This window comes from Hemicordylus capensis, chromosome 3 (genome assembly GCF_027244095.1).
Source record: "Hemicordylus capensis ecotype Gifberg chromosome 3, rHemCap1.1.pri, whole genome shotgun sequence".
NCBI classification, from domain to species: Eukaryota; Metazoa; Chordata; class Lepidosauria; order Squamata; family Cordylidae; genus Hemicordylus; species Hemicordylus capensis.
The window spans coordinates 128,664,002-128,678,712 of NC_069659.1; the positions used below are offsets into that span (position 1 = coordinate 128,664,002).

At 44.2% G+C, this 14,711-nt stretch overlaps 1 protein-coding gene across 2 annotated transcripts in view; it reads left to right on the forward strand.

Moving 5' to 3' along the window:
* Nucleotides 1-14,509, forward strand: part of TUBGCP5 (tubulin gamma complex associated protein 5) — a 40,244-nt gene extending 25,735 nt beyond the window's left edge. For both annotated transcript variants that reach the window (XM_053310258.1, XM_053310257.1), the window contains 7 exons: nt 4,819-4,903; nt 4,996-5,116; nt 6,009-6,187; nt 9,231-9,356; nt 11,165-11,253; nt 12,417-12,517; nt 13,887-14,509. In XM_053310258.1, coding sequence (XP_053166233.1) covers nt 4,819-4,903; nt 4,996-5,116; nt 6,009-6,187; nt 9,231-9,356; nt 11,165-11,253; nt 12,417-12,517; nt 13,887-13,933 — 748 coding nt within the window. In that variant the 3' untranslated portion in view covers nt 13,934-14,509. The remainder of the gene's footprint in view (nt 1-4,818; nt 4,904-4,995; nt 5,117-6,008; nt 6,188-9,230; nt 9,357-11,164; nt 11,254-12,416; nt 12,518-13,886) is intronic.
* The last annotated feature ends 202 nt before the right edge of the window (nt 14,510-14,711 follow it).

Genomic DNA, 14,711 nt, shown 5'->3' on the forward strand with positions numbered 1-14,711 from the left:
TTTGATCAATCTGTTCTAGATGAGGTCACACTTCCCCAAAAGGAATAGGTTTGCAGTCTGGGAGTACTTCTGGATCCACACCTCTCCCTGGTATTTCAGGTTGAGGCAGTGGCCAGAAAAGCTTTCTATCAGCTTTGGCTGATACACGCCCGTTTCTTGAGATGAACGACCTCAAAACAGTGGTACATATGTTCGTAATCTCCAGACTTGACTTCTGCAATGTACTCTCTGTGGGGCTGCCTTTGTATGTAGTCCAGAGACTCTAGTTGGTACAGCAGCAGCCAAGTTGGTCTCTGGGTCATCTCGGAAAGACCACATCACTCTTGATAGAACTACACTGGCTACCAATAGGTTTCCAGACAAAATACAAAGTGCTGGTTATAACCTATAAAGCCCTAAACAACTTAGGCCCTGGGTATTTAAGAGAACATCTTCATTATGAGCCCCAGTGCCCATTGAGGTCGTGTGGAGAAGTCAGTCTCCAGTTGCCGCCGGCTCTTGGGGACAAGCCTTCTCAGTTGCTGCCCCGAGACTGTGGAATGTGCTCCCTACTGAAATACAATCCACCCCATCTCTGACCATTTTTAAAAAGCACTTGATAACGCACCTCTTCCGCCAAGCTTTTTTAGCTTTTTTAGCTTTTTTCATTTTAAAGTTTTAATCTGTTTTTAATTTTTAGATTGCCTACATTGTTTTAAGATTTTTGTGTATGTTTTAACTTGTCTTATGTTGTTGTTAACCACCCAGAGATGAAAGTTTGGGGCAGTGTACAAATGTGACAGATAGATAAATGACAGGATTGGGGTCTCACATGCCGGACTTGGAGGCTCAGGGGCTCTGGAGCACTATTTAAAGAGATTTGCATATACATTTTCTGGAGTTGCTTGCAGTTTTTCAAGCCCTAAAGTCGTTTCAAAAACATCTGCTGGGAAAAACAATCCAACTGCAGATGGACAATAAACTGTTAAAATATATGTGAACAAGCAGTGGGGTGTCCCACACCCTCTTCAGTTTAAGTCAGCAGATATGGAACTGGTGCATACCATGGAAGATACATCTAGTGGCAATACACATAAAGGGGATAAACACAACCCTGGAGGATGCCTTGAGCAGGTCTCTAGTGCTCCTTCAACAGCACGAGTATGAGGTAAACACAAGCTGCTTAAAAGGCCTGTTCGAGTCCTTGGGACAACCCACAGTAGACCTTTTTGCAACAAAAAGCAATGCCAAATGCGGCCAATACTGCTCAAAAGCTGATCTAGGAAGACGATTGAAGGGAGATACATTCCAGTTCCAATGGACGCATAGCTTATTCTATTTGTTCCCACCATATCCACTGCTCAACAAGGTGGTGGCAAAGATTTTACGGGATAACACCCATTGAATACTGATCACCCCGTGGTGGCCAAGGCGACCATTGGCTTCAACAAGTACTCAGACTGTCAGCAGGGGTATATGTATGGTTAAAGCAAACAATGGATCTGCTCACCCAGGAACAAGGACGTCTGCTACATCCAAATCTGCAAGCACAGCGGATAAACTTTTAGACAACATTTTGCTAAAAGATTAAAAAAGTGTCCACAAGAAAAAGCTACAGGGCGAAATGGAAACTATTCAGAGCATATGCTAAGGTACACAGCTTCAAGGGCAAGGATGCTTCCATAAGGGACAGCTTAAGTTACCTAAGTTACCTGACTACCTTAAAGGCAGATGACCTGGCAAACACCTTGCTGAGGGTACATTTGGCTGCCATTTGCTCTTTTCATGGAGAGTGATGGGACAACTGTTTTCAGTCACCCTGATAGTAAGAGGTTTTTAAAGGGGGTGAACAATTTATACCTACCAATTTGGAGGCACATGGATAGATGGAGCCTTTCTTTGGTCTTATCAGCTCTAACAGAAAGGCCATTTGAACCCATGGCGACAGTTAAACTTCAAAATGTTTACGCTTAAGACAGTGTTTTTGGTTGCTATTACCATGGCAAAAAGAGTGAGCTCTCTCGCCGCATTGCATATTGATGAGCCGTACACAAAATGTGATGATGTAGTGATGTGATTGGACCCGGAATTCAGGACAAAGATTATCTACCTTTTTCCGCAATCCAGAATCACCACTGGACAGGGCAATGCATAGACTAGATGTATAGACATAGCCTAGTTCTATTTGAAGAGGATGTCTGCAATTAGAAAAACTAAACGGCTGTTAGTCACTTACAAGCTGAAAGATAGAGGAAATCCAGTTTCTAGACAAAGGATCTCTCATTGGTTAGTGGAGGCAATCTACCTGGCCTACAAGATACAGGATCCACCTAAAGCAGTAAAAACCCACTCTACAAGGGTATATGCATCCTCAGCAGTACATTTGTCAGGGATTAAGTTCAAGGATATTTGCATGGCTGCTACGTGGGCATCGGAAGAGACATTTGGACATCTGTATGGTAGACCTCTGCTCAGTAGCAGCAGCTAATTTTGGGAGGGGTGTACTCAAGCGAATTTTGCAGTAGCTGTATGCTCCCATTTCCAGGAGTGATGTAGTTCATAAGTCACTCACTTTTTATGAATGTTACCAGATCACAAGCCAGATAAACAGGTTGCTTATCTGTAACAGGTGATCTGGTAGTGATCCAGTAACATTCATAAAATCCTCCCATCCATCCCTACAACACATACTACAAACATTGTGTTCCAAGTCCACACACTTGAAAGGCTGCATTGGAGCAGCCATCAAGAAACTGAACTATAAGGTGCCAAACTGCCGATATGAGTAAGCACGGGGCATGCGCAGTGGTGGTTGGTTGGTGCTACGAGAAGCTCATGAATTTTTCCTGAAGTGTTCTGTACAGGTGCAGAACCCATTTTTTTATTAATGCCACTACCAGATCACTTATTACAAGGAAGCAATCTGTTTGACTCCATCCCTTTTGCTTTTGAGAGGACTGGAGAAGGAGGAGGAGGAAAAGGAGACACCAGTCTGTACATCATTAAGCCCCCAAATTGGATGCAAGCATCTCTCTCTCTTCCCTGCTTCCCAGTACTATCAAAAGGAAAGGGATTGAACCAAAGCCAGGCTGTGTACTAGGGATGTGCCTGGTCCGGAGCAGTCCGGACCGGCACTGAAGGGGGGCCTTTCTTTAAGGGCGGGGAGGGCTTACTTATCTCTCCCGCCTCTTTGCCCCCTCCAGTGCCCGTATATTTACCGAGTAATTGGGGCGCTGGAAACCAGCCGCCCCCCCCCCACGAGCGGATTATGGCCAAAGCTACTGCTGCCCCCGTCGCCTGCCCACCCTCCCAGCTGCCTGCCCTCCCTCCCTTCCTCCCTCCCTCCCAGCTGCCCGCCCGAGTCCTCACCAGATGTTGATTTAAAATAGAGAGGAGCTCGCGAACAGAGCTCCTCTCTCGGCAAAGTCCCGGAAGCTACTGAGGCTTTGCGCGGCATGCATGCCGCAAAGGACGCCTGGGAGTTCTGGCGGAGGCCTGGTCTACACGCCGGGTTGAGGCCAGGTAGACCGGCGGGTAGACCGGGCCTCTGCTGGAACTCCCAGGCGTCCTTTGCGCCACGCAAAGCCTCAGTAGCATCCGGGACTTTGCCGAGAGAGGAGCTCTGTTCGCGAGCTCCTCTCTATTTTTAAATCAACATCTGGTGAGGACTCGGGTGGGCAGCTGGGGGGGAGGGAGGGAGGGCAGGCAGCTGGGAGGGCGGGCGGGCGACAGGGGCAGCAGTGGCTTTGGCCATAATCCGCTTGTGGGCGGGGGCGACTGGTTTCCAGTGCCCCAATTACTCGGTAATATACGGGCGCTGGAGGGGGCAAAGAGGCGGGAGGGGTAAGTAAGCCCTCCCCGCCCTTAAAGAAAGGCCCCCCACCCGGACCCAGACCAGCCAGGTCCAAACCGGTCCGGACAGTTTGGAGGCCTTTAGAATGGCCTCCGGACCGGTTCGGACACACCCCTACTGTGTACAAGCATTAGAGAGCTGTAGTGTCCAGCCTGGCTGAGGGAATATGGCTTTTTTGTGGTGGGGGAAGTGTTTGTAGGAAGCCGACCTTTCTACTTCAGTATTCTTACTGAGTGTTTTTTACCTGTAAGTAAAAGCTGAGAAAGCCTCAGACAGAAGCAGTCTGTAGCATTTGAATAAAACTGTTTTCCTTTAGTTCTTTTATACAAGCCTCTCTGAGTGAGCTTTTTAACTCGGGAGAAAGTGGGGGCTGGAAGGGGGAGTCTCACTCTGGTGCGCGCACACACCTCAGATGTTCAGCAATCTACCAGTTTTCTCAGCACGTATAGGCTTGAACATGGAAGGTTTTTATATACTTTTCCAATAACAAAAGAGAGTTTCCCTGGGATTTCCACCCAGGTCTGGGGGGCGGGGAGGGGTCAAGCTCTGTCAATTAACAAAGTGTGGTAGCAGCCTTTAGAACCTACCAAAAATTACAGGAAAAGTTTGAGAAGCCTTGCTCGGAAAGCACAGAGGGGATGATTCAGCATTTTTCTTTCCCTCACGTGGGCTTGTTCTGAGACAAAGGCTTTAATCTGCTACAGAAGCCCAATCCAGATTTTCAAAAACACAACCCAGATGATTTTTTAAAAGTAAAACAAAATACATTTTAATGTTTGCATGCAATCTAATTTGAGGGCATTTAGGTTTCTGTTCCTCTATTTAGAATGTAGCTATTCCTGTGAAAATAGATACCTGATATCCTGTTACAAAGTTCACTGCAGAAGTCATTGTAGCTGGGTTGATTTTATCTTTACAATGTTTTTTTTCTAAGCTGGTAGTCATCTCACTCCAAACAGTAACTAATTATATGTTTCTGAATGTAGGCTATCTATATCATGTGAAAACATTGATTTAGCAAAGAAGAAGCTTCCTGTTCATACCTTGGATGGCTTAATATTGAGTTATAAGGTAATATTAGTTGGAAGAAAAGTGGCAATACAAAAATTTTAAAGCTGAAATTTAAGGTATTGCTTTCATCAACAATCTTTCCCCCTCCTTAGGTCCCTTGGCCTGTGGATATAGTTATAAGTGTGGAGTGTCAAAAAATCTATAATCAAGTATTTCTCCTATTGTTACAAATAAAATGGGCCAAGTATAGTCTGGATGTATTAAGATTTCATGGTAAGATTGACCAGTTTGATTTTGATGAATTGAAAATATGCATTGGGCTTTAACTACATTGTTTCGAGCTTCTAGAAGAGCCAAATGCTTTCTCTACCCATAAGGTTTTCTTAGAACCTGCAAAGGGGTAGGGAAATCATGAATGAGAGAGAATGTGAAGGGGAAGGATACTAAAAGGGGTAGGTATTGTGGTATAAGTGTGAGCTATATGCAGGTGAAAGTTGATTACAGGGAGTATGAATAAATAGATTATTACTGAATTGAGTCAAAAATGGGGTGGATATGGCTGGTTGCCTATCTTTAATGAGCAGGGCACCTTACTGAACAAAAAACAAACCAAAAAACACGCACAAGTCCTACTAAACCAAATTCAGTTTTGCTATCTCATTGAGTAACTTAGGCTATTTGTGTATGTATATGTGTGTGTTTTGAATAATTTATTCTGCTTTAGCTAGCGAGGGAGGGAGGCAGATGATTATGCAGGACACGAACATCCAGCTTTTTAAATGAAAGCTGAAATGCTCAGGATACTGAATTATGGGCATGGTACCGAATGCTGCAAATCATGGAATATACACAGCCCAGTCATCTTGGGAGTCTTAAGTAGTTTAATGCTATGATGTGGCAGTTCTAGTAACGTATGTACATCTCTTGATTTTGATGTGTTACAGCCTACTTACTTTATGTTATATCTCTGAATGTTTGGCTTAACACTTCCTATTTTGTTTTAACAGATCCTTAAGAATAGCACATTTTTACTAATGAAGTTTAGTGAGGAAAATGTTTTTCAGTTAGTTAAAATAATACTAGCAATAGTGTAAGAACTTTAGTTGTTCACACATCCTTGCCGGTTTCCCTGATGTTTTGTTCCATTGTTTCTTCCTCCCCTAAGAACTAGTCAGGGCAGCAGAAAAGCCCCAGAATAAAGGAGAAGCTTTGCTTGAACAAGAACCATTTCCTCAGTTTGGGTCACAGTTGGAATCCATAAAACAACAGACTCATCGCATGTTCCTTCTAAGAATGAAACTCATGCATTTTGTTAACAGCCTGCACAACTACATCATGACTAGGGTGCGTGTTGCTATCATAACTTCTGTAAAGTTACACATTTAACTGAACAGTTCAAATTGACTCCTGACATGTGTTTTATTCATTTAGGTGTTAACTGATAGCTAGACAGCACTAGGGGTGTGCACAGACTGGTCCGGGACCATGCAAAAGGCCCCCGGACCGGTCCGGAATTCAGCTGGTCTGGCAGTTGGGCGGGGGGGTAGTACTCCCCCCCCCACCCCGGCCGCTCTTGGACTTTTCTAAAACATTCTTTGGGCGGCAGAGTTCCTCCCTGCCGCCCCTGCCACCGTCGTTGTCTTCCAAATTAACAAGCAGGAAAAGCTGGTGCCACGCATGTGCTCGTCATGGCGCGCGCGCAACAACGTTACCCCCGCCCTTAAAGACACACTCCCCCCAGTGCCGGACGATGCCTCCATGGTTCCGTGCACATCCCTAGACAGCACAGTCACCATTTTCACTTCAATGGCTATTCTAATTTTAAATAGGACTGTGTGCCCCAGTTAAGGTCGGAATTCCATTTTTGAATCCCCAGCTTCCACCACAGGGAGGCAACACCTCACAGGGCAACTGCAAGTGCCCCTGTGTAGGACAGTGGTGGTGGTGGTGGTGGCTCTTTAAAAGCCACTCAGTATTGGCATGGGGAGACCTGGGTGGTTGTAGCACTGCTGGGAAACATGCAGGCTGGGGGCAGGTGGGGAGTGTCGAAGGGAACTCTAGTGTACTTGTGCAGGGCAGCTGGGAGACGCAGGGATGCCTGGGAGGATGTAGTTCCTCCTGTGCTTCTCTGCTATGGAGAAACTGCCCACCCGCTACACATCCATATGGAGATATTCAGGAGGAACTACACCCCCCAGGTGTTCCTGAACCTCCCAGCTGCCCCGCCCAAGTGCCCAGCTTGCCTTTGGCACTTCCTGCTAGTCTCCTGCACATTTTCCAGCCGTGCTGCAGTCGCCCAGCTCCTGTACCGGTGTTTGGCAGCTTTTACAGAGCCTCCCCCCGACTCCCCTCCTTTCCTGGGGCAGTTGCCCTGTGAGGCACTGCCTTGTTGGAGTGAGGGAATTCCGAAATGCAGTTCTGACTCTGACCAATGTCTACAGTCTTAAGTTTAAATCATTATGCTAAAATAAAATGTTTCTGGAGTACATGATTAATCTTTCCGTATTACTGTTTTCCTGCTAGAAATTTAGTTTCAGAACACTGTAAACAGAAGGCTTTTGTGCAACATGATGTTATATTTAGTAGATGGCTACTAAATTAGTTAGTAATTAAATAGATTAGTCTGGCTAGATTACTCTGAATTTTGGAGAGTTTCAGATGTGATGACTTCATATGGGTGCAGGGGAGATTGAGCCATGACCACTCTTGATGTTCTTTGTGTTATCATTAATCATTCCTACTCAAATGCTAACTGGGCAAAGAGGCACCTTTTACCATGGTGATTCTCTTTATTTAGCAGGGGGAGAGTAACTGGCCCTATCCACCCCCAGCACAGTACTTCCAGTGACTGTTGCTGGTGTGTGTCCCATGTTGCTTTCTAGAATGTGAGCCCTTTGGGGACAGGGAGCCATCTTATTTGTTTTATTTCTCTTTGTAAACTGCCCTGAGCCATTTCTGGAAGGGCGGTATAGAAATTGAATTAATAATAACAATAACAATAATAATAAGATGATGAAAATGAAAATATTTGTGATATTGTGACACACAGCTTAGTGGCCTATCTAGAGTAGTGCTTGCTTCCAATAGATCATTCGCCATATTTCAATCCCCAACTAACTTCTCTAAGCTAGACCTTTAATAGGTCAGCTCTTGCATTTAAGAGATGTGATTGACAGTGGTATTATCACTTGGAACAGTAGTAGACTGCAAACTTATGTTTTAATAAACCTATGGAATTGATTCAGTTCTTTGACTCTGAAGGCTGTGGCTGGATATCAGATAATAACTGTTGAGTAGTTGTGTCTCTAGCCACCTAATGGAGCAGTGGGGAAGTAAATTGCCTAGGGAGCAAGAGGTTGCTGGTTGCTGGAGGTTGCCCCTCCACTGGTATGTTTCCCAGACTATGGGAGACACCTATATCGGTCAGCAGCAATATAGGAAGATGCTGAAAAGCATTTATTTAAAATATTTATACCCTGCCCCTCCAGTGCACTACTGCTTGGGGCGGCTCACAACAATAAGATAGATACAAGATACAATAAAAGTAATAAAATTAACTAAATTAAACAAAAAAAATTGTCAGATTAAAAACCACAATCATTTTTAGGTTCAAATTAAAGGTTGCTTTAAAAGCTAAAAACTGAAAATTATAAAAAGGTAAAGAACCTACCAGATATAACCAAAAAAAAAGGAGCATTAAAAAGTCTCCTTAAAAAGGTGTGTTTTAAGATGTTTTTTAAAAACACTGAGGGACAGAGCATGGTGAAGCTCTTCAGGGAGGGCATTCCAAAGCCAAGGGGCTACAACCGAAAAGGCCCTGTCTCTAGTACCCGCCAACTAGATCTCTGTTAGTGGCGGGGCCGTGAGCAGGGCCTGAGATGATGAACGGAGGGCCCTGGCAGATTCATATGGGCAAATGTGTCCGACAGATACCCCAGCCTCTAGCCGTGTAGGGCTTTAAAGGTCAATATACCAGCACCTTGAATCTAGCCCGGAGGCGGACCGGTAGCCAATGAACCTGATGCAGGATAGGTGTAATACTCGTGAAGTGACTTGCACCCATGAGCATCCTTGCAGCAGAATTCTGAACCAGCTGAAGCGTCCGAACAGTCTTCAAGGGCAGCCCCAAGTAGAGTGCATTGCAGTAGTCCAATCTGGATGTTACCAACGCATGAGTGAATGAGTTCAGGTCCAACACGGCTCTGTAGGCACTAGGAGTCGACACCGACTCGATGGCACAACTTTACTTTAGTTGTGTCTCTAGAGAAAAACTGAAGCTGAATAAGTTTTTTTCCCCCTTAGACATGTAGAGAAGGAAAACAAAGAGTTAAGGGGGAAATGAGATAAGTTTTATAAATCTTGTTCCTTTTTTTAAAAAAACAAACAGATTCTTCATAGCACAGGCTTGGAATTTCAGCATCAAGTGGAAGAAGCAAAAGATTTAGATCAGCTGATTAAAATTCATTATAGATACCTCTCTACAATCCATGATCGCTGTCTGCTGAGAGAAAAGGTACATGAAGTAAAACTTGTATGATATATTTAGGTCACAAGGCAGTGCTTGTGATCCCAACTTGAAGTGTTTTTTGAGATATTAACATTGATGTATACATTGTGTGTATATTAAAGCTGCTTTTCTACCACAAAGTCTGCAAAGTAGCATAGAATAAAAAAACATTAACTCATTTGACATTTTATTGCAATATGTCAGTTAGAACAAAACTGAAGAGCAGAGCAGCCAAAGACACCAAGGGAGAAACAACTGGTCCAAATGGAAGGCCTGATGGGATAAAATGATAAATTGATTTTGGAAAACTTGTAAGGGGGAGTCAAATGGGTGTCCTTGGAGAGGAAGTTCTAAAGCCTGAATGCTTCTGTTGAAAAGGGGTGGACTGTTGGACTGTGGTATGTGCATGTGCACATAGCTTCCAGCCAGGATGAACCCCGGCACCTCTCTTTTTAGAAGTTAACCACTGTGAAGTATAGTAGGAGCAATTGGTAACTTGCCCTGTTAAGGGCATTGGCTTCCTGGCACTGAATGTAGTTTGTAAATGGGATGGGTTTGTATGGAACATAGTCAATACGTGTGTGCAGGCCATATCTGGGCTATAAAAAGAGCTTCATAATTAGGGGTGTGCACGGAACCGCAGAGCTGCGGTCCGGCACTGTGGGGTGGGTTCCTTTAAGGGCGGGGAGGGTTTACTTACCCCTCCCACTGCTTTTCCCCTCCAGCGCTCGTATTTATTGTAATAATTGGGGCGGCAGGATACTTCCCTGCCGCCCCTTGTCCCTCTGCAATGCCGCCTCCAGGACGGGGTGGGCGGGCACGCGTGTGGCGTGGCTCTGCGAAGGCGGCGAACGAGAAGCCGGCACAGCACCAAGCCGGTCTCCAGCGCCTCCCCCATCCTGAGCCGCCACCAGCAACCACTGAGAGGAGCTCTGCCAGGGAGGACGCACCGCCGAGCACAGCCAGCCAGCCGGCCGAGCGCCGCCGCCTCTGCGCAGAGGCGGCAGCAGCAGCCACCGCCGCGCCCAGCCCACCCTCACTTCTGGCTCCCAGGCGACTTCCCCCCACATACAGCGTGGCCCGATGGGAGGAGGAGAAGGAAGGCAGCCACGCTGTATGTGGGGGGAAGTCGCCTGGGAGCCGGAAGTGAGGGTGGGCTGGGCGCGGCGGCTGCTGCTGCTGCCTCTGCACGGAGGAGGCGGCGCTCGGCTGGCTGGCTGTGCTCGGCGGCGCATCCTCCCTGGCGGGGCTCCTCTCAGTGGCTGCTGGCGGTGGCTCAGGGTGGGGGAGCCGCCGGGCGGAGAGGCGCTGGAGGCCGGCTCGGTGCTGTGCCAGCTTCTCGTTCGCCGCCTTCGCAGAGCCGTGCCGTGCGCGCGCCCACCCCATCCTGGAGGCAGCATTGCAGAGGGACAAGGGGCGGCAGGGAGGTATCCTGCCGCCCCAATTATTACAGTAAATACGAGCGCTGGAGGGGGAAAAGTGGCGGGAGGGGTAAGTAAACCCTCCCCGCCCTTACAGCTACTCCCTCCACCCGAACCGGCCAGGTCCGGACCGGTCCGGACGATCCAAAGGCCTTTACAATGGTCTCCGGACCGGTCCGGACCCATCCCTATTCATAATGTCCCCTAGGATTTAAGTTTGATACCTCTGACCTAGTACTGGAAACTGCTGAATGATTATACAAAACATTTTTTCCAGGTAAGTAAAAGCAGTGTAGATAGCTGGAAAACGGAAAATGCATCAGAGGAACTGTACAATCCTGAGCCTCAAAACAAAATGGCGACCATAATTCCCTCCTTTTTTGTCATTTTCAGGTCAGCTTTGTGAAGGAAGCTATAATGAAAGTACTGAACCTAGTACTGATGTTTGCAGATCGTTGGCAAGCCGGATTGGGAGCTTGGAAGTAAGCACATGCAAAATAATTTGTGCTTCGATTGTTTTACAGCACTGGGATTTTTGCTGACATTTATCCTTTGCACAAAGCATTATGAGTAGGATGCAGTAGAAAAGGCAAAAGCCTAATGTAAACAAGAATAAAATTCACTAAAGTTGGATCTTATCAGCTCTAGGCACATGTTGGCTTCATAATCAGCATGTCCTTTAAATATAAGGTTGGAAATTGCACATTCAGAAAATAAATAAGTGGTAGTTGATCAAAAACTAAATTTTAATACATATATATTTATATTTTCTTGTGACTCTCTTCCATCTGGTGTAAGCACCAAGTTGGATCTCATGTGGTTGAATCGTTCTTTTTTATTGTTGCTATTAGCAAATCGTAGATACTTGAAAGTTCAAGCTTTTTTACCTTGTGGAAATTATGGATTTATCAGGCAAGGATTTTGTTTAATTTTGTGACAAAAAACAAAGACCAAACTATCTTTAAAAGGCTAGAACAGTTGTGTTGTGAACACAACTATATGTTTATGGTGTCAAATATCTTGATAACTGATGTGTTCTCTGAGTATTTGTATACTTCCTTTAGAATAAGGCGAAGTTGTACCGTTGAGTTGTTGTCAACTCCTGGTGACCATGGAGCCATGTGGTTTTCTTTGGTAGAATACAGAGGTTTACCATTGCCATCTCCCATGCAGTATAGTGGGGCAACGGGATGTGCCCACCTTTTCTGCCTTCATTCATTTTCTGTGATATAAGGCCATTGAGTGTATGCCCAATAACCTTCAAAATAATGTAGTGAAGGATATCATACATGTTGGAATGTACGTAACATATACACATTATGGCAAATGAGTATGACATAGATGGGGCAGACAGATTGAATGATGTAACACTATTCCGTTGCATGTTCAGTATATGCATTTTCCCATGCACAGGAGGGAAAAGCCTTGTATGTGTCAGATTGGCGTACAGAGGCAGGAGCCAAGAGTAAAAGTTCCATTTTTGTTAGGTACGCTTGTATTCCCAACTAAACTTTTTATTCTGCTGTTTCAAAGCTTTAAAAAAATGATTTTTGTCTTTCATTAAAAAGGAATAAGGATTATTTTCTTTCTTACACTTTGATTTGTGGCTGTACTGTCTCCTTAAATTACCTGTACTGTATTTTAGGATGGAATCCATAACAAAGATGGAATCGGATTTTAAAAACTGTCACATGTTCCTTGTGACAGTACTGAACAAAGCAGTCTGTAGAGGCTCTTTTCCACATTGTGAGTATTCAGAAAGAAAGGTCAATTGGAAAGTTCTTTTGTTAGACATTTATTGCAAAGTGTGTTGGACGTTTTAAATATTTCCAGCCCAAAATATTTTTCTAAGCATAACTCTAGTCTTAGCATCCCTAATCATTTGTCCTTTACCAGCAGCGAGTTATATCCTCCTAGTAGGTGAGGCCTGTTGTTGACTGGGCAAATTCATTTTACATAGATTATACTTATATGAAAGTTCAAGAAATTAAATATATGCAATAGAATTTTTTTTATTAACGTGCTTGCAAAAGGGAAGTAAAAGAACAGTTTCACATTTGTAGGATTTCAACTTCAAACATGGATCATTTTATTGAATAATCACCATATATGGTAAATTTGAATAATAGTAAATTTGAATCTGAGAAAGATCTGTTTCTCTTAGTCATTATATTTTTGAATTATTGAACAGATATTTAACATTCAATCTGTTCAGAACAATAAAAGGAAAAATCTGATGCTTATATTCAGAATTTCTTCTAAAAAACAACCCTCCCAAAAGTAAACAATTTCTTAGATTCCACTGTAAAAAGTAGTGCATTGAGCTGATTTTGAGTGGCAGGTATATTCATGCAAAATTTGGTATCTGTAGGTCATCAGGAAGTATGACTTTATGATGCACCAACCGACAAATTCTGCAAAATATATAATAGGTGTAGGGACAACATGGTAGGGTAATTCACACGACATGGGCTGCTTGGGTGAAGTGTGTAGTGTACTACCTAAGCAGCCTGTGTCACATGGGAAACCAGGAGGTCTTTTGACCCAGCAGCTGTAGCCCTGGGTAGCCCAGTTCTGCTACCCGGGGCAAAAGGTGAGGTAGGATGGGAAAGGAATCTGTCCTACCTCACTTTTTGGTCACGTGCAGTGCCAGGGCTCAAAACAGCAGTGGCCATAGAGCCCCAACTGCAGAGAGGCCAGGGAAAGCAGTCTTCATGCTTTGCAGCAGGTTGCCTCTCCGCTGCCTGTGCGGGGCATTATGGGATGCAGGACTTCCTCCTCCCAATTCCATGTTGGGCGACTGCTGCAGCACTGCTTATGTGGGTGAGCGAGTGGCAGTGCCCCCAAGAGGAGACAGTCATGTGGGGGAAGGTAGGTAGGCTCCTGCCTTCCCCCCAGCCCCAGCGCTGATGGTCATGAGAATGACCTCAGTATATATTATTAAGCAGACTGCCAGAAAAGTATAATATAACTTGAAACTAATTTTAAAAAACTTGACGGTTGTGCCAAGTTTTGGTTAACAAATGTCTTCTATAAAAGTGGGGGTGGGGGGGTACAAATGTCAAACTCTAAAAAAAAAAAAATTCATTTTTTAATTTGTTTTTTTGTTTCACAGTGGAATCTTTAGCCTTGTCACTCATGGCTGGAATGGAACAGAGTTAGCAAAATTCAACATCTTTCCAACACTGTGGTCATTCGTCACTGATTGCTTACTCAGAATATCATCTGATTTTAATGGCAGTTTCCCCCCCAGTGGTTATTGGATTGCAGTCCGTATACCAGGATTAACTTATTATATTTGTAGATAAATGGGTGGACACACTTTGTGTTTTTTGAAATTGCAGAAACATTCACCTGTAAATAAAGTACAGTATTTAATGATGCAATTTTTTCTATGTCATTTATTTCTATATTAAATTATAATCTGTCAAGGTAATGGTTTTTGCTTTCCTCTGTGAGGAATAATTTGTAAAATGCATCCTGTAAAATCAGTGTTTTAAAAGGATTTTCATGAATCTTTTTGTGCATAGCCTATCCCCTGAATGGTAATGGATGACAGTAATGTATTACCCAGAAGCAGCTATTTACAGTACTGTATTCACTTTTTCTTTCTGCAACATGTAGCTTATATTTCAGCTGTTCTGAAATTCTTACAGTTGTATTGGCAGTAGCATAGCAATTGGTATAATTCTACTAAATTCTCAATAAAAATGAATGTGTGTTGACACAGGAACAGTACTTTTTAATGCCATGATTAACTTCTTACATAATATAAAATCTTAGCATTTGTTTGCCATTCGTAACTTTAAAGTGTCCATTCTTAAGATTATAAACCTTAACTGCTATCAAGAGTGCAAGTGTGCAATGGGATGGGACTGTGTTTGTACCATTAGCTTACATAACATGTAAAGATAGTTGCTTCCCTATACAACATGTGTAT